The 17064-nt window shown below is 48.8% G+C and overlaps 7 protein-coding genes across 7 annotated transcripts; 4 read left to right on the top strand and 3 right to left on the bottom strand.

Annotated features, from left to right (window-relative positions):
* Positions 1–39: 39 nt before the first annotated feature.
* BKA55DRAFT_696720 (FAD binding domain-containing protein) lies at positions 40–1895 on the top strand (the record flags this gene model as incomplete). Its single annotated transcript, XM_046200296.1, has 2 exons — positions 40–68; positions 119–1895. 2 exons carry the CDS (start codon positions 40–42, stop codon positions 1893–1895), a joined length of 1806 nt encoding a protein of 601 aa, XP_046042997.1.
* Positions 1896–2898: 1003 nt separating this feature from the next.
* On the top strand, positions 2899–4416 carry BKA55DRAFT_598956 (acyl-CoA dehydrogenase/oxidase; the record flags this gene model as incomplete). The annotated part of the gene is made up of 4 exons (XM_046196316.1): positions 2899–3101; positions 3159–4058; positions 4258–4322; positions 4370–4416. 4 exons carry the CDS (start codon positions 2899–2901, stop codon positions 4414–4416), a joined length of 1215 nt encoding a protein of 404 aa, XP_046042996.1.
* Positions 4417–4967: 551 nt separating this feature from the next.
* On the bottom strand, positions 4968–5995 carry BKA55DRAFT_743406 (uncharacterized protein; the record flags this gene model as incomplete). The annotated part of the gene is made up of 4 exons (XM_046201549.1): positions 4968–5243; positions 5294–5494; positions 5545–5681; positions 5740–5995. 4 exons carry the CDS (start codon positions 5993–5995, stop codon positions 4968–4970), a joined length of 870 nt encoding a protein of 289 aa, XP_046042995.1.
* A 444-nt stretch (positions 5996–6439) lies between these two features.
* On the bottom strand, positions 6440–7666 carry BKA55DRAFT_743405 (uncharacterized protein; the record flags this gene model as incomplete). The annotated part of the gene is made up of 3 exons (XM_046201548.1): positions 7198–7666; positions 6789–7137; positions 6440–6730 (listed from the first exon to the last, which is right to left on the bottom strand). The coding sequence occupies exons 1-3, from the start codon at positions 7363–7365 to the stop codon at positions 6441–6443; spliced, it is 807 nt and encodes a 268-aa protein (XP_046042994.1). The 5' UTR covers positions 7366–7666.
* Positions 7667–7766: 100 nt separating this feature from the next.
* On the top strand, positions 7767–10882 carry BKA55DRAFT_208629 (fungal-specific transcription factor domain-containing protein). The gene is made up of 7 exons (XM_046185145.1): positions 7767–7947; positions 7995–8049; positions 8109–9231; positions 9284–9406; positions 9458–9508; positions 9570–9694; positions 9745–10882. Exons 1-7 carry the CDS (start codon positions 7806–7808, stop codon positions 10805–10807), a joined length of 2682 nt encoding a protein of 893 aa, XP_046042993.1. The 5' UTR covers positions 7767–7805; the 3' UTR covers positions 10808–10882.
* Positions 10883–10956: 74 nt separating this feature from the next.
* Positions 10957–11620, bottom strand: BKA55DRAFT_526459 (Nitroreductase-like protein; the record flags this gene model as incomplete). Its single annotated transcript, XM_046188843.1, has 2 exons — positions 10957–11277; positions 11336–11620. 2 exons carry the CDS (start codon positions 11618–11620, stop codon positions 10957–10959), a joined length of 606 nt encoding a protein of 201 aa, XP_046042992.1.
* Positions 11621–11998: 378 nt separating this feature from the next.
* On the top strand, positions 11999–16889 carry BKA55DRAFT_598951 (uncharacterized protein; the record flags this gene model as incomplete). Its single annotated transcript, XM_046196315.1, has 12 exons — positions 11999–12041; positions 12101–12306; positions 12353–12503; positions 12558–12722; positions 12778–12930; positions 12985–13188; positions 13537–13634; positions 13882–14156; positions 14213–14399; positions 14499–15254; positions 15307–15900; positions 15957–16889. 12 exons carry the CDS (start codon positions 11999–12001, stop codon positions 16887–16889), a joined length of 3765 nt encoding a protein of 1254 aa, XP_046042991.1.
* Positions 16890–17064: the final 175 nt, after the last annotated feature.

The following is a 17064-nucleotide window of genomic DNA, read 5'->3' as shown; positions in this document are numbered from 1 at the left end:
CAAGTTCCAACAAGCACCCTCTCTCTAGCAACGGCCACCATGGATACAACCACCAACCCCCAGTCAACGTAAGTTTTGAAATACACGTCAGTTATCTCAAAAACTAAAGCCTTCCTAGTGGTGTTGACTCCCAGTCATCGCAATTGCCCGAGGTTGAAACTGAGGTCCTCATTATAGGCGCTGGCGTAGCTGGTCTGTCGTTTGCAGCCATGTTGGCAGCTCTGGATGTCAAAGTGTTCGCCATCGCAAAGCACAGCGGTACTGCACCAGCTCCACGTGCCCACGTCACCAACCAGCGCACCATGGAGATCTTCCGCGACATGGGCATTGAAGAGCGCATCCAAGCCGCAGGAACCTGTATGCCTGATATCGGCAGCATGGTCATGGCTACTAGTCTCACAGGCATGGAAATTGGACGCTACAGCTGCTACGGCGGAGGCGACCATCAGCTGACCGACTTCGCAAAGGCTAGTCCAAGCAAGATGTGGAACACGGCCCAGAACAATATGGAGCCTATCTTGCTGCACAGGGCACGAGAGCACGGGGCCGACATACGTTTCTACCACGAATTGATAGACATTCAGCAGTCCGATGAGGGTGTTGTTGCTAGAGTACGCGAAAGGACCAGTCAAGGAGAATATCTCGTCCGTGCTAGTTACGCTGTTGGCGCAGATGGAGCGAGGTCGACAGTGGCACAGAAAATCGGATTCGGTTTCGTCGGGGAGCCAGGACTTATGCACATGATAAGTTCTTGGGTTGAGATGGATTTGACCCAGTATGTGGCCCATCGTCCGGCTTGTATCTACTTGATGCTGCAACCAGGCGATGCGTACTGGGTTGGTTCGGGAACTTGCATCCTCAAGAAGCCCTGGGATGAGTGGATTGTCAATCGACAATACAATGCTGCTGATGGCGAGCCCGATATGAGTGATGAAGCCATCATTGCCCATGCCCGAAGCGCCTTGGCCATTCCAGACTCTCTGCCGATCCGGGTAAAGCACAAGGGCAAGTGGCAAGTCAATCATGTTGTGGCGACCGAGTATCGTCACGGACGAATCTTCCTTGCTGGAGATGCGGCTCATCGTCATCCTCCTGCCAGTGGACTTGGAAGCAATACATGTGTACAAGACGCTTACAACCTTTCATGGAAGCTAGCCGCTGTCATCAAGGGACAGGCTGGTGAGGGGATTCTCGAGAGTTACAACCAGGAGAGACAGCCGATAGGCAAACAGATTGTCGACCATGCAATCGAAACACTTCACGACATGGCACTTCTTCCCGGTGCCCTCGGGTTTGAGCGAGGGCAGTCCCGACAGGATGGTTTTGCGAAGCTCGAGGAACTCTTCTCCGACGCTGATGGCGCATCAGAGCGCCGTGAGGTTCTGAGGAAGACGATAGACCGTGGTAACCGTCGATCCAACCCTCTTGGAGTACATCTGGGCCATCGTTATGCCAACTCGGTCGCTGTGGTTGATGACGGAACTCCATTTCCCGAATATGATCGTGACCCTGTTCTGTTCTATCACCCCACGACACATCCGGGCGCCTACATACCGCATGCTTGGATAGAGCTCAACAAAAAGCGCATCTCGGTCCTGGATATCTTTGAGCACGGCAGTTTTGGTCTTGTCGTTGGTATTGGTGGAAAGGTTTGGGAGGAGGCTGCTGCTGTTGTCAGCAAAGAGCTTGGTGTCAAGCTACCTGTGTATTTTGTTGGCCAGGGTTGTACTTATGCCGATGTCTTGGCTGAATGGACGACCCGACGCGAGATTAGTGACCGTGGGGCTCTTTTGGTTCGCCCTGATCGTCATATCGGCTGGCGATCGTTTGATCGGCCTCAAGACCCTACCGCAACTTTGCGATCAGCTTTGCGGCAGATTCTGTCACGCAAGTAGATAGTGAGTTCGAGATAGTGACTTAGAATGAACTATATTTTACACTTGAGGCTATCTTGAAATGTGAAGTTTGTAATGCGATATGAGAAGACCTATCTAATCATTGCATTTAATGCTACTTGTATTCAGCTGTATCATACTTATGGTCTTGTAGTTGATATCACGATGACTTATTCCTCTGAAGGCGCAAAAGCTTCATATTGATCAACCACGTGTGACGTCGCAAGATACTGGGAGGCACCTAGAATAAATGCGATACCGAGACGAAAACCGGAACAAAGGATATATTGATCCAGGTCATCATAACATCTCAGCAGTATCATCCAGATACCAACGCCAATCCACACCTTGGCATTGGTCCTATCACCGCGATTCAATTTGAGCCATGTCAGGACCCGCGCAGCTCAAATCCATCGTCTTCTCACCAGAGCCCAATATGTGATTAGACCCTGACACACGTAGAGTGGCAGATCAAAATGAAGCATTACAGCACCACTAGCTTCGGGCCATTTCCACCTCTCATGGCAAGCCACGGATATTCCGTCGAAATACCGAGACGTGCGAGAAATGCCAAGACGACTACTACATATAGAGCTAGTGCGGAGTCAAGCCCGGAGATGATGGAACTGTGATCTCGCCCACATCCATTTGATCTAGCGCTGGTCTGGATTTCCCCTCACCATTTTGTAAAACGCTGAGGCCCAGGCTATCGACTGTCATGTACAGTAAAAGTTGACTCGGCATGATCGGTGTAAAGGGAATTTCGCCGACAGAGTGAATCATGCAGATCGGAATTGCATGCGAGTCCGGCCCCGTAGACTTAAGGTAGAGTGCAAGAGGCGTGTCTATAATTCTCCTCAACTCGTTTCACAGATCAATGCAATTATTTTGCAAGGTTACTGTAGTGAACTAATAAACCTTGCTTTACTTTCCCAGCTCATCTTCTGACCTTAGTTGATATCATCTCTTTTGAGAAACCCCGGTACTAAACTCAGCAGCCATCATGTCCTTTCTCCTGCGCCGGCGTGTTCAGCCTCGTAATATTTCTAGGCTATTTACAGCGGGCCGTAGGAATCTCTCGTTGGCCCGCTTCGATTGGGAGGATCCAGTTTCTTCCAAGAGTTTGCTCACCTCGGAAGAACTCGACATTCAGGAGACTGCTCGAGCATACTGCCAAGAGCGCCTACTACCTCGAGTCCTCGGCAAGTAATATGCCCTGTAATGCTGAACTCTGCACTGACCTTGGGTTAAAGATGCTTACAGAAGTGAGAATTATGACCGAAACATTCTCCGGGAAATGGGAGAACTAGGCCTTCTTGGAGCCACAATATCGACCCATGGGTGCGCGGGCGTTAGCAGTGTGGCTTCAGGTCTCATCACAAAGGAAGTTGAACGCGTCGACTCAGGCTACAGATCCGGCATGTCTGTCCAGAGCTCTCTTGTCATGGGTCCAATTGCCGAACACGGCACAGAAGAGCAAAAGGACCGCTTTCTACCCCCGTTAGGTCAAGGAACCTTGATTGGATGCTTTGGTCTGACAGAGCCAAATCACGGCTCTGACCCTGGGTCTATGGAGACTATCGCCCGTGTACACCCAACAAAGAAAGGATACTACTCACTCTCTGGTGCAAAGACTTGGATTACCAACTCTCCCATAGCGGACCTGCTTCTGGTCTGGGCTAAACTAGAGACTACGGGCAAAATCCGTGGCTTTCTCATAGAACGAAACCAATGCCCTCCTGGAACTCTTGAAACGCCTGCTCTCAAAGAGAAGAACGGCCTGAGAGCATCTATTACCGGTATGATCCAGCTCGATGGCTGCCCAGTACCTGAAGAAAATATGCTCCAGGTGGAGGGCCTCAAGGGGCCGTTCAGCTGTCTCAACTCGGCCCGATATGGTATCGCCTTTGGTACAATGGGAGCTCTGGAGGACTGTATTGACCGTGCGAGGACATATGCACTGGACAGAAAGCAGTTCAGTAACCCACTCGCAAAGTATCAGCTTGTGCAAAAGAAGCTCAGTGACGCTCTCACAGACGCTGCTTATGGTACTCTGGCGGCTATTCAAGTGGGAAGACTCAAGGATGAGGGCACCTTGGCGCCTGAGATGATCTCGATGATCAAGAGACAGAACTGTGATCGGGCGTTGGCAGGAGCTCGCACGTAAGTTAAATCCTGTCTCTGCCGTGACAGTTCACTAACCAATGCTAGTCTACAAGAGATCTTTGGAGGGTAAGACCCTTGTCCCTTCTCATCCTGAATAACACTGACGACAGTCTCCAGAAATGCCGCCTCAGATGAGTATCATATAGGTTAGTTCTTACTGATATCGTTTCTCCGTCTTTTGTTGGTGCTGACTTAGAGCAGGACGCCACGTCGCAAATCTCTTCGTAGTTCAGACCTATGAAGGGCAGTCTGATATACACTGTAAGTCTTACTGCCAAGATTCAGTTACGCTTCTAACATGCAAGTAGCTATGATTGTTGGGAAGGGGATCACAGGGTTGCAGGCCTTCTACTAGTATGCCCCCGTAATGGTTATAAAAGCTGACAATGGACTCTGCGCCGTGGACAAACATATCGATATGACTTTGCGAAAGTGATAGTACATAGACTCAGCCTAACAATGATGAGCGTAATTGCGAGCTTTCTGCATTTATCACATAGTAAATACCTGGTATGATATATCAGTGAAGAAAAGTAACTCAAGATATATAATACCACCCTGTCACACTTGCCACACAGCTTGAAACTTGCCAGTCCAAGAATAACAAGGCAAAAGCATAGAACCAAAAGGAAGTCATCGACACACGTAGTTGCAGAACTTTTAACAAAGGGGGGCTATAGTTTTTGGATAGAATAAATGGCAAAAAGGGTACATAGTTGGATACGCAGACCTCGGCAATCAAGGCAACGCATTATGCAATCCAAGCTTCTAGTTCGAGCAAAAGTCAAGGAGGAATTATAAGAGCGGTGAAATTGGCAGAGGTTTAAAATCACGAGGGTTGTTTGGCAGTGAATTTCGCGATCAAAACCTCGTGTGTCATGTATCTCTCTTTCTGATCTAAATAACTCACTGGAAAACCATCTGGTTGCGTATAGTTCCAATCCCACTGATAGACACTTCTACAGTATCTCCATCTTTCAACCATTTGGGCGGTTTCATTCCCAGAGCCACTCCTCCCGGTGTGCCAGTCAGGATCACCGCGCCCTTTTCAAGTGTAGTACCTTGACTGACAAACGCAATGATGTTCTTCACGCCAAACACCAGATCACTAGTACTCGCCTCCTGCCGGACCTCCCCATTCACCTTGCTCTGCAGAATGAGGTCGTCCGCTGCTCCGAGAACCTGACTTCCAGTTAACTCCGCTCTGAAACTCCATCGTTGATATAACTCACACTTGGAGATACAAGTACGGGACCCAGAGGAGCAAAGGAGTCGAAGCCTTTGGAGAAGCACCACTGCGGTACCTCCCCTGCAAACTTGGGATCCCTCTGCCATGTACGCGCTGAGACATCGTTCGCAACGGTGTACCCAGCCACATAGCTCAATGCATCTTCAGCCGAGATATCCTTCCCTTTCCTCCCTATCACGATAGCCTGATACAGGTCAGTATTCTTGAACTTTGGATCATGAGCACTTGACCTACCAGTTCACCTTCATAGTCAAGTTGATCTTTCTGTGCGATCTTGGGGATAGGAATATCATCATTCCAACCTGTGACTGAGCGGGATGGCTTTATAAAGATGGAGGGATATGGGGGTGGAGCCCTCCCTGTTTCTTTGACTACTGTTGTCAGTATAGAGTGCAAGAGTGCTGAGAAGGAAGGACAGCGATGGCATACTATGCTTTGCGTAATTCAAACCAACACAGCGTATTATGGGGACATCTTGAGGGGTCAGAGGTCCCAGGAGCGATTTGACGTGGACTATCTCGCCCGTCGGCTTTGCGTTAAATATGTCGGTACCAGCTAGTTGTTCAGCGGCGAGATTCCCAGATTCCAACAGACTCGTAAAGTCTTGGGCAGAGTTTGCAGCTGCATCACCAAGACAGACCTGGTCTTCGTCATCAAGGAATCTGATCAAGCGACTCCAGCTCATGTTGGGCTATGCAATGGTGAAGGATGTGAGATAGGGATCAAGTAGCGGTAGACTACTGGTCTGGGAAGTCAAGAAGGTCAGAAAACCAGCACACTGGAGCAACACGCACTTAAATGCACTTCCTTACTCGAGGTGGGGCTTGGAGTATATTATACCAGTCACACCATATGGGTCAGATGTGTTCTAAAAGTTTGCCTCGGGTGATTTGACCGAACCGGAATTTAACTCTACTAGGCCAAGATCCACGTACCGAAATACCGTTTGTGCAACTTGAGTGATTCCATCTTAGCTGCTGTTGCTTACTACAGCGTAAGGCAGTCCAGCCGGTTGTGAGCCAATTCCTGGATCCTTCGGCTAGGATTATGCACTACTCGTGTACAAGATGACAATTTATCACGCTTCTGAAGTCATTTCTGGCTACTCAATAGTCCATTTAATTAGTGTGCTAATTCCTCAGAGAGTTCTGAATCTCCAGAGAAAGCGCGTCTACGTCGAAATTTCCAATGGGCCGATCAGCCCACGCCGCGATTTTCCTCACTACATTCAACACAGTCTTTACACATGCCACTGAGTTTCCTATCCCCAGAGTAGCTTTTATATGACTCTTTGTCTGTCGGGTCGCCCCCAGCGCTGCAATGGAGGCTGCAATAATCAGATGAGACTCATTTGGTTGGAATACCTCCTCATTCGCCTTTGAGATGAGATAGCCCCAAGTAACAACAGTCGAGCAGGTAACTGAAGAAATAAAGTCAGCAAGACGAAGTACCAGGAGTGTGCAAAGGATATAACTTACACAGATCAGTAAAGTACTTATCCATCAAACTAAAAATGCCTGAATTTCCGACGCCACTGTATATGCGAGATTTAAGCTCACTCCCTTTCTTGACGTCTTCTTCATCAATTGTGGTCTTTCGGAGCACTCTGGTAGAGGCATACTCTGAACCTTTCCTCTCTACAACGCCAATCATTCCGTAGCATGCGGGAATACAGGTTGGCATTCCGATGTATGGGAAAACAATGGTGATAGCCTCTCTGGTGGAAAGAAAGAGCTTCTCAGAGGCTTCTGGTGTTGAATCAAACGTTATATCATCGAAGAAGCGTCCGACAACATCTGCACGACTGACAGCGCAGCACGCGGCAGCCTGTCAAACGTGTTAATAGTCTTGAAGCAAGACGTTGGTCATTTCAAGTTTTTGACATACGATTATGGCATGGCTGAAAGATTTCAGCTCCGGATGAGAGGTAGCCAACTTTGAATTGAGTTCGAGGAACAGGTCCCTGTCGTATTTTTGTGCCTCGGGCTTGACATTGGTGGAGACGTATTTCGCATCCCAATCGGACATGAACGAGTCGTCGTTCCAGTCGAGCATCTTGACTATATTTGGCGAAGAGCTGAATAATTATGATGTTGGACCGATAAATTACTGAAGAATTTGGAGACCAGTATTGTGGTAGTATCAAGTGCTAGCATTTATACGACGGCTACCTATTCTCTAGGGACCGTGGGGCAGACGTCAGCCGAAAACCAAGTGTCGCAGCTTTACTCTGAAGTGCCCATTTGTCCTTTTACTCCAGCCTCTTACATTCGCATGGAACAATCTCAGAAGCTGTTCGGATATGACGGGGTTAGCGTCGAGACAGCCGGGACTTTCGGAAAGCAGACGGAAATTCCAGACCGTCGGACCAAGAGCAAAATCATGAGTGCGGGGAAGCTGAATCCATCTTAGTTTGAGTGAAGCTAGCATGAGCTTCAGCGTTCAGCATGCGCTAGCTTCTGTAGCTGTCGGTATCTCAGTTAATGTGATTCACCATGATTACATGCAAAGCTAGAACTCTAGAGAACGTCGCCATGGACGGCCACATGACGCGCCCAAGAGGTAAACCGAGAAAATGCGCGTATTGCGAGCGTGTATTTACAAAAGAGGAACACTTGAAGCGTCACGAGAGAACTCGTAAGTTGCTCCACGACATTATCGAGGCTCATTACCAACAGCCAAAGACACAGGCGAGAAGCCTTTCAAGTGCTACAAATGCGGTAGAAGTTATGCCAGAAGGTTAGTTGAACACAAGGACGTATATGCCGGGTACACAAATAGCTAATGTTGAAGTGTAGCGACGTTCTATTTAGACATTCTCAGACGCACTCCTCAACAGAAGACAACGGCCAAAACGAATATCGGCCTGAACGCCGGTCCTCGGACGCTATTGGGATTGGCGATGATAACGAAGCATCACAGGATCATCAAAACATTTCGGTCGCACTGACAAGGCGACAACCGAGTATATCTCCCAGCCCAGCCGTTCCTGAAGCCCAAGAACGCAACTTCACAGCATCCTCTCAGCATGCGTCGTCCGCCCCAAGCTCCGCAATGCCAACGCCACCTACCGAAACTCCCATAGACGATACTCCACGGCCGCAGAAGAGACAGAGATTTTCACCGCAGTTTCGACAGACTGTTGATGCTAGCCAAGGAAGCTCAATGGGTCAGTCACCTTTCACAATCTCCCAAACGCTGCCACCGCAGCTCGATGTCGACCAAGTCTCGACCTTTATCGGGATAGAATTCGACCAACAACGTTCCCTCGGAAGTTTCGACGACCTCGATATGTTTTCGTTCGAGACGGGACAGATGCCAATCTTCGATAACGCGCAGTTTAGCTTCGATGCCATGGACGGCTCCGACTTGAATAGTTCTATCTTCCCATTTTCCACACCCGCAATAGAAGCTATTTCGTGTAGCCAGAGGCCGAGAAGTGGAGGGCTGATGACCATATCAGCCAGCCAGATGCAGAAAGTACAACGGATCTGGTCGAGACAGCGACCCAAGGTACTCACACAAATCAACAGTCGTCTATGGAGTGACGTGATAAAGCACAATGTTGATAACATTCTCACGGCACCACAGCAGAGGGTCAATCTTGACACCCATCAATCGTTGGGATGCAATGTGGACCAAGCATGTAGAGATCGTCTGATTCAGTACTGCAAGGACCTTGACGGTTCATTCGGCTCGTCATCTACAACCGCTGATGAGATCTACATGCCTTCTATAGATCTACTCGACTCGAGCTTAGACTTTTACTTTCAGTTTTTCCATCCGGTCTTACCATTCATACATAAGAGCACTTTTAATGCTGGAGATACGCCAAGCCCGCTGTTACTCGCAATGTGTCTAGTTGGATTGTCCTACCTAGATCGAACACAAACCAAGGCATTTCTCACCAAATATCTCAGAGCATGTTATCTGCCGAGTCAGATTAGGAGAAGGATTGCTAATTGTGTTTTAGAAGTTGCTGCCAGCCTGTCTCCATGATTTAACGTCTCAAACACTCCTCAAACGTGCACCGTCAGACTTCCTCATTACACTTGCCACTGTACTCATCATAGCCTACTTGGCCTTGGGCTTTCGTGTACATAGTCCACCTTGTTCAATCACCAGAGTAGTCGCTGACTTTTCATAGGACGAGATTGATGTACACCAAGCGTACACAATCTGTACTCAGATGCTTCGTGTAAGTATACCAAGACCGACATCTCGTTCAGCCAAAGTGCCTAACTGAGCTCTCTCAATAGGTGGCTGATGAACAAGGCCTCTTCGCCGCTGAGGATGACGGCGATCCAATTCTCAAACTGAGCCAAGGAGCACCAAGCCCAGACAACCTCTGGAAGGCATGGGGACGAGTTGAGTCTGTCAAACGGTAATCTACCTGTTCAGTTGGATCACCTGGATTAACGTTAACATGCGCAGTCTTATATGCTGCCTTATCTACTTGGACATGGCATATGCCCGATTGATGAGCACGTCCGGAGTTATTGCGATAGACAAGGTCGAAATCCACCTGCCGTGTGATGACGCTCTCTTTGACGATGCAACAACAGCCACATCCTTTTGGCGTTTCGTGGAGCAGGGTGCACGTATCACTATGCCTCGAATACATGTCCGGAGTCTTCACATGGCGTCAACATCAAAACTCAACCAGAATTCTACTCAGATCCTCCTCCGATCCCTCTACCTTAGAGTGATAGCAGCCAACGCCAAGCTTTCAGAAAGAGACGGTCAGAACTCATGCTCTCGGTCCATTAGCCCTGTTGAGAGATTTTATATGGACGAGGGTTGTCAGGCCATTATTGCTGACGTTGTATTACTGCCCCAGGCGCATGCCAGCTTCTTGGGCGAACGACATCAAAACAATGCATTAGGCTGGCATTATCTATGCATTCTATTGACGACTGACGTTGATCTTTTGGAAACTGCGTGCGGTCGTGATGGGTTAGAAGCTGCTGAGGATTCGCTAGTTCATGTTTTCAAATGGTCACAGTCAAGTAGTGCTCGCAGGGCGCTGCTCCATGCGGCTCAAGTATTCAGCATTTTGGATTCGTGCCTCGTCCGCGAATCATATCTCACTCGACCGGATCTGGTTTTATTTGTCTCAGCGCTTGTGATAAGTCAATACTTCCTTGTTACTAGCCATATAAATACCGGCTTTAATGGGCCTGTTTTCGAGCTGCTACAGGACGTAGATTGGACTACTGTTGGAGATGAAGGCTTTGGGCGAGCCACGGGGTGTACTTTCTTTGCCTTACCACCGGTTACTGAACGTGAAACGGTTACATCAAACCCCGTCATCCGCTTTTTGAACAAAGGCGGCTCTGTTTCATTTGCTGGAGAGGCTCAGGGGCTTGGAGGGGTGGCTGCTAAGAAGATTGCAAGGAAGTTTGCTCATCTTATGGATGGCTTTGGCAAATGGGATGGATGTAGCTATTCTCAACTCTTAAGGGTAATGTGTGGGTTCACGCATGAGTCCGAGTGAGATAGAAGATACGAATGTTAACTGTATATTCACTTTCGGTCTTACTCATTGGCAATGACGCACTCGAGAAGTCTTTGCGTACATCACATGAGCGCTACTTTTTGTACGATGCTAATAAAGATCGGACTTAAGCCAGCGCCATGTGCCTGTCAGATCCCATGTACAAATAACCGGTCCTCTGTTGGGAGGAACGTTTTGTCATGTAAAGCTTCACCAGTCGGCTTGCCAAAAACTAACTGAGCTTTCAGCGACCACTGTGGTGAGATATCCCAATGTCCGATAAGCCTTTGGTCTATGATAGGATTGATGTGTTGCAAGTTGCACCCAAGCCCCTCAAGAGACAATGCAGTCCAAAGATTGAAAGTCTGCATGGCATTGTTGTGCTCAGAGAATTGCAAGAGATGTGTTGAGAATCGAGGGAACTTGGCCTGGTATTCTCTAACAACGTCCAAGTCTTCAAATAGTAGTACCTGTCATGCTCACATCAGTAGACGCTTCTAAAAATGTCAACATGGGCCGCTGGCTTACTGTTCCGTATCCCGCCTGCCGTTGTAGCAACTTCTTCTCATATTCTATGTAGATGTCTGGTTTCATAGTTGCCTTGAAGCACTCCTTTGCCATATCCCAGAACTTGACGTGCTCGTCTTTGAGAAGAACTACCAGACGAGTAGACTGGCAATTGAAGGAACTGGGTGTGTGTTTGACCACCTCCCGGGCTATTTCGACAATACGAGCATCACTGATTGGGGATTCGGCCTCGACCGAGTAACAAGTTCGGCGGCTTTTGATCTCGGCTAGAAATTTGTCGGCCATCATGTAGAGTAGAAGCAAAAGAGAGAGAGTAGTTGGTATCTCGGCTGATGCGAGACAGACAGGAAGCAATATCAGAGAGGATTGCTAAGCCAATTATCAGGGGCATTTGCCCATTGTATAAAAATAGGTTGGTAGACTGCGCTGGAGCCTTGGGGCCCCACAAGTGGGGAGGCCCCATGTCCCCCACATTGCGAGGTTGATGTCCCATCTTGTACAGTCATGTCATATCAACTGGTCCCGGCTATTTATCTACAGGCAGTGACTTGGATCAATCCGCCCTCCCTCATCCGTCTTGTCTTTATCATAACTCTACATCGTCTACCTTATTTCGATCTCGAATTCTCTTCTTGAATCTTATCAAACCTTAACCCTACGAACATGACGAAAACTGTATTAGTCCTCGGTGCCACTGGAACCCAGGGTGAGCACAAGCAACACTTGTGTTTGTGAACTCGACTAAGACTAACTGACTATCATTAGGTGGATCAATTGCCAATCTTTTGGTTCAGTACCCAGATCAATATCTGGTACGATGTCTTACTCGAAATCCTAGCTCGGACAAGGCCAAAGCCCTGGCTGCAAAAGGAGCCCAGCTGGTGAAGGCTGATTTGACTATCCCTTCCACCCTGCCAGCGGCATTTAAAGGTGTTTGGGGTGTCTTTGCCGTCACCGACTTTTACGATACGGTCAGTCTAACCTAGCCCCGCAACCTGTTCCATACTTACAGTACAGGCTGTCCTCGATGATCCTATGAGTGAGGAGAAACAAGGTCAGCATATCGTCGAAGCATCTGTGGAAGCTGGCGTTGAATGTTTCTTGTGGAGTACTTTGCCAAGTTCTCGAGAGATATCCGGGGGCAAGTTTGTCACAAGGCTATATGAAGGTAGTTCACAGCAACACATCCTCCGAAGGTACTTAGCTAACCAGGCGACTGTAGGAAAGCAGTTTGTTGATGCAGTCATTCGCCATGCAGGTCTCAAGGGCGCCTTCATCCGTACTGGAAACTTTTATGAGAATATGATCTCGCGAAAGTATGCTGCATATGACATGGAGAATGATGTTATTACCATGACTCGACCCATTATCGGACCCGATGCTGAACGTGAGCTCACTCTTATCCTTTTGGGGAATATTCATACTAAGCCGTGGCAATGCAGTCACTTCGCTTTACGTCGAGAAGGACCTTGGTGCAGTTGCCAAAGCGCTGTTCGACCAGTGGGAGGAGAAGAAGGATATTCTTGATGGACAATACTTTCTCGCCAGTGGAGCTCGGGAGACAATGGGCGATATCAATGCTATCCTTGAGAAAGGTTCGTCTCCGATTCTTGAGAATTATTAATTCGTTACTAATTTGATATGTGCAGTCTCTGGTAAAAACGTCGTTTACAAGGTCAAACCAACCTGTGGTATTCCGGATCGCGATATCATGCTGCAGCTTTACAACGGCGTGGGAATGTACCCTGGGGTCGAAATCCCAACTCCCGAGGTGGCAATGCTAGGTGTGAAGCTTCATAGTGCTGAGGATTTTATCAGGGAGAGATTGCTCCCGCATCTCAACATTGATCCATGTAACTAGGTGGCGGACCAGCGATGTACGCCCATCCTCGAGTGATCATTTCATCGCAATCAAATTTAAACTTCCTATGACTTAATTAAATTTAAACTGCTTGCCCGAGAAGACCATGCTTTATCGCTAGAAAATTCGAATGATGGATTGCTTAGATTGTAACGTTAAGTAACCCAGAAAAGGAAATCCTACCCTGAACCACTTCTTGTCATATAGGGATCCACTGTCCATCCTTGAATCCATTGGCGACCAATAGAAACACGGAGAGGGGGTTTCTGGGGCTACAGGGGCCTTACGGAGTCTAGACTGTGAAGGCCACCATCGGTTAGTTGTTGGCTGAAATCGCTAGCCGAACTCTATCACCGTCGCCACAGCGCAGACAAGCCAATGAGCTCGAGTCACGGCCCCATTTCACGGAAATTCCAGCCAAATTCCGTCAAAAGCATAGTAAGCCATCCAAGCCATCCAACCCGAGAGCTCCGCATGATCAGCAGCAATTGGACGCTAGGAGATGCAAGGCTCCCCAGCCGCTATTGAGAACCACCAAGCCTCAATTTCGCGGGGAACCCTGACAATCATCTCGGCACCGGTGGCTAAATCAAATCCGACCTGGGGATCATCTGGGGAATGGGGGGCTGTCCCCGCAGTAGCACAGGCCTGTCCACCGGTTGCTTGACCAAGCTTTGTACTACAGAGTCCTGAACTGACTGGCCTTCGGCAGACTTCCATCTCCATTCAAACCTCAGTCGACATAATGTCACCTTCGGATATTCAGGATTGGGATCCAGCTAGCGAGGCAGTAGACCAGACTGCCTCCGCAACTGACGATGCCCGCGATACTACACCAATAGACGACCAAGATGGGACCAAGAAAAGAAACACCACCAAAGACACGGCAACGGCCAGTGCTGAATCCTCGGAACGGCCTGCGAAGAAGATGAAGAGAGGGAAGTACATATCTAGAGCTTGGTAAGAGAGCCCCACGACCTGCACGAACATTCAAACGGTGTGCCTGACCGCCGCAGCACTTCCTGCCAGCAGCGCAAAATAAAGGTTGGTGTCCATGTCCTGCCGTCCTCTTTCACTGTCAAGATGAATGACGATTCTGACGAGTCTGATCATACCAGTGCGAAGGAGGAGATCCATGTCGACAATGCCTCGCGAAACAACTACCTTGCCAGCCGTCTGCCCCAAGAGGCGCACAACAGGGCCGTCCCGACTTAAAGACAGGTCCTGTTGGAGGTCAAGACCAGGTTCATTACCCCTCGAACGACAGGTAATTTGTTTAGTGCGCTTTGTTAATGACATGAGCTTATTTACCATAACAGCATCAATCGCGAAGTGTTAGTTCGTCTGGAAGCAGTAGAACGCCATCTACGTCTGATGAGACCGCCCACTCCCGATCTATCTAGACCAACGCATGACTATGCGTCAGTCGAAGACCAATTCAAACCTTCGGCAGCCAAACTACAAAGTGCCCTCGAGACAGATGGACAAACCTTTGCAGGAGAGATGACGATAACTCCGACTCTGGAAGACGAGAACGATCCGTTGGACCATCAAAGCTCTGTATCGTCGGCCATGCGAATAGACAACTCTTCTCCGGCATCTTCTCTCCTCCCACCAGCAACAGCAACATCACCAGCTGACGCGACGGGCAGAAAAAGGGGATGGTTCGAGCGTATACTGGCGCGGCATGGCGTCATTACCGATGAGAAACAATGCAGGTATCACCTACAAGTCTTCATGGACGAGGTGCACCCGATGTATCCGGTCGTCCATCCACCGGAAGTCTGGGAAATCTTCAACGAAATGTGGCAGCACCAAGCGATCAGTTCCTCCGCCGAGTCAACTCAAAGCGAGCAACTCCGTGTCTCCGTTGCTCTGGTGTGTTTTTGCCTAGCTCTTGGACGATGCAGCATGTCAGCAAGAATGAGCGACCCCAGCGGAGTCGAATCATCCGGCTGGAGTCTGTATAGTGTGGGAATGAGTCTTCTTGGTGATCTGCTCGAGACCAGTAACACAGCTATAAAGTCACTGCTCATGTTGCAAGTTTTGATAGTGAGGGTGAGTCACGACACCGATCCTTGCTTCCTACATGATCTCTTACGCTGCCTAGATAATTTACATGTTCCGACTAGACGCGAATCAGAAAGCAGCCAGAGTACACGCCTTGAGTGTGTCGGTTGCGCAAACAATAGGCTTGCATCGCCAGAGCACCATCGAGAGTATGCCAGCTTATTACAACCAGTTGTACTCACGTGCTTGGTGGTCTTTATATCTGCTGGATCGACGACTGGCTCTTGAGTCCGGAAAGCCATATCTAATCCAAGACAGCAATGTTGATACGGCGTTGCCGCTGGACCTCAGCGATGAGTGGATGACACGATTTTCGTCGAGAAAGGAGACGATAGCAGACCTTCAGCACGAGATAGTTGTCGAGGCTGCGAGGGACTCGTCCCCTTCATGCATTCCATATGTTACTGCCATGGTGCGTTATTGCCGTGTAGCTGGCAAGACGTGGGAAGTTTTATACGGTGTCAAGTCGTCCACTGCTTCCATGCCAGCCATGATCCAATATGTCGATACTGCGATCGGAAAATTACTCAACACAGTTCCTCCATGTTTGAAATATGACCCTGATGTTCCCTATGAAGCTCAGTTTAGCACGAGGACTCGATGGCAAGCAAAACAAACATTTCTCTTCAGCAATGTGAGTTCTGACCGACAGCGAATTCGTTGCTGGCTCCGGTGACTGACAAGACCTAGTGCTGTACATATCTGCGTCTTTTAATAAGAAGACCACTATTACCAAGCTCCAGCTCCATCTACCATACAGAGGAGGATGATCTTGAGTCCTCAATCGAGTGTGCTAGTCTCGCTGCCCAGATTCTTACCACACATCAAAACATAAAAGACGATGGACTCAAGTATAGCTTCGCGCTCAGCCACTACGTCACCAGCTGCGCACTTGTCATGGTAGGCTTGGTGTCGAGAGAACCAGGATCGAAGAGAAGGTACGGAGGTCTAATACTTGCAGCCACTCAGTGTTTGAACGAGTACTGCCAGAGGATTTGGGTCTCTGGAAAGATGATGCGCTGCGTTTCTAGGCTTAGTCGGCTAGTTGGGCGCGTTCTTGCCTTGAACTCACAAGGAGGTCAAGACCGCCAGAGCCCGTCAGGTATGAGGCGAGACTCGGTATCAAGTCGCTTGATGCAGCACCTGACGCCGCCCCAAGCTGAAGATCAAGATCCCGTGCAATACAGAACCGGAACGTCTAACATGTACAACAATCAGCTCAAAGACGCGGGAATGGACTCTCGTAAGAGTGTGGAAAGGGATCAAGAAGTAGATTGTTATTCGTTCAGCACTGGCTCTTTAGGCACAATTCCCGAGAGATCGACAGGAGGCTCCAACAAGCTGCCCACGTCCTGGATAGCCGATCCGAGCCTTGATCGTCGCAATAGCTGGATCATGTCAGACTTCAATTTCGAGACTTTTGGAGAGCGCTTTGGTCCGAATGATGCCGAGTTGACGGCCTTCATGGAAAATGATAGCCTTGATTTTGCCCGGGGTATGGGAATGGCCTCGGGTACTGAGCGGGGACCTGGTGAGGCACGACTTGGCGCTCTGGGTATCAACGGCGTGTTTGATCTTGATATGGACTTATTTCCTACTATGATGAACCTATACGGCAGTTAATATGACTCGTCAATGCGGTGTATTAAAGTCACTTGTGATATTGCGCTGGAGCTAGAAGCCTGTTATTTACAGCTGATAGTTATGTATCACGAGTTAGTCATGCGGATAACAGCTTGATAATGGGCCACGTGGTTTTTGCCTTGCTTCGCATTGATATTACTGTCAACGAATACCA

Source organism: Fusarium redolens, assembly GCF_020744475.1.
Source record: "Fusarium redolens strain MPI-CAGE-AT-0023 chromosome Unknown BKA55scaffold_23, whole genome shotgun sequence".
Lineage (NCBI taxonomy): Eukaryota > Fungi > Ascomycota > Sordariomycetes > Hypocreales > Nectriaceae > Fusarium > Fusarium redolens.
The sequence above is the reverse complement of the archived record's forward strand: the minus strand, read 5'-3'. Positions and strand labels throughout refer to the sequence as shown.

Excerpts from the sequence above, each read along its gene's own strand:
- BKA55DRAFT_208629 (XM_046185145.1), top strand. The coding sequence starts at position 7,806 with ATGATTACATGCAAAGCTAGAACTCTAGAGAACGTCGCCATGGACGGC. Across the intron at positions 7,948-7,994 it reads GAAGCGTCACGAGAGAACTC|ACACAGGCGAGAAGCCTTTC; the intron begins GTAAGTTGCTCC and ends CAACAGCCAAAG. Across the intron at positions 9,509-9,569 it reads TCTGTACTCAGATGCTTCGT|GTGGCTGATGAACAAGGCCT; the intron begins GTAAGTATACCA and ends CTCTCTCAATAG.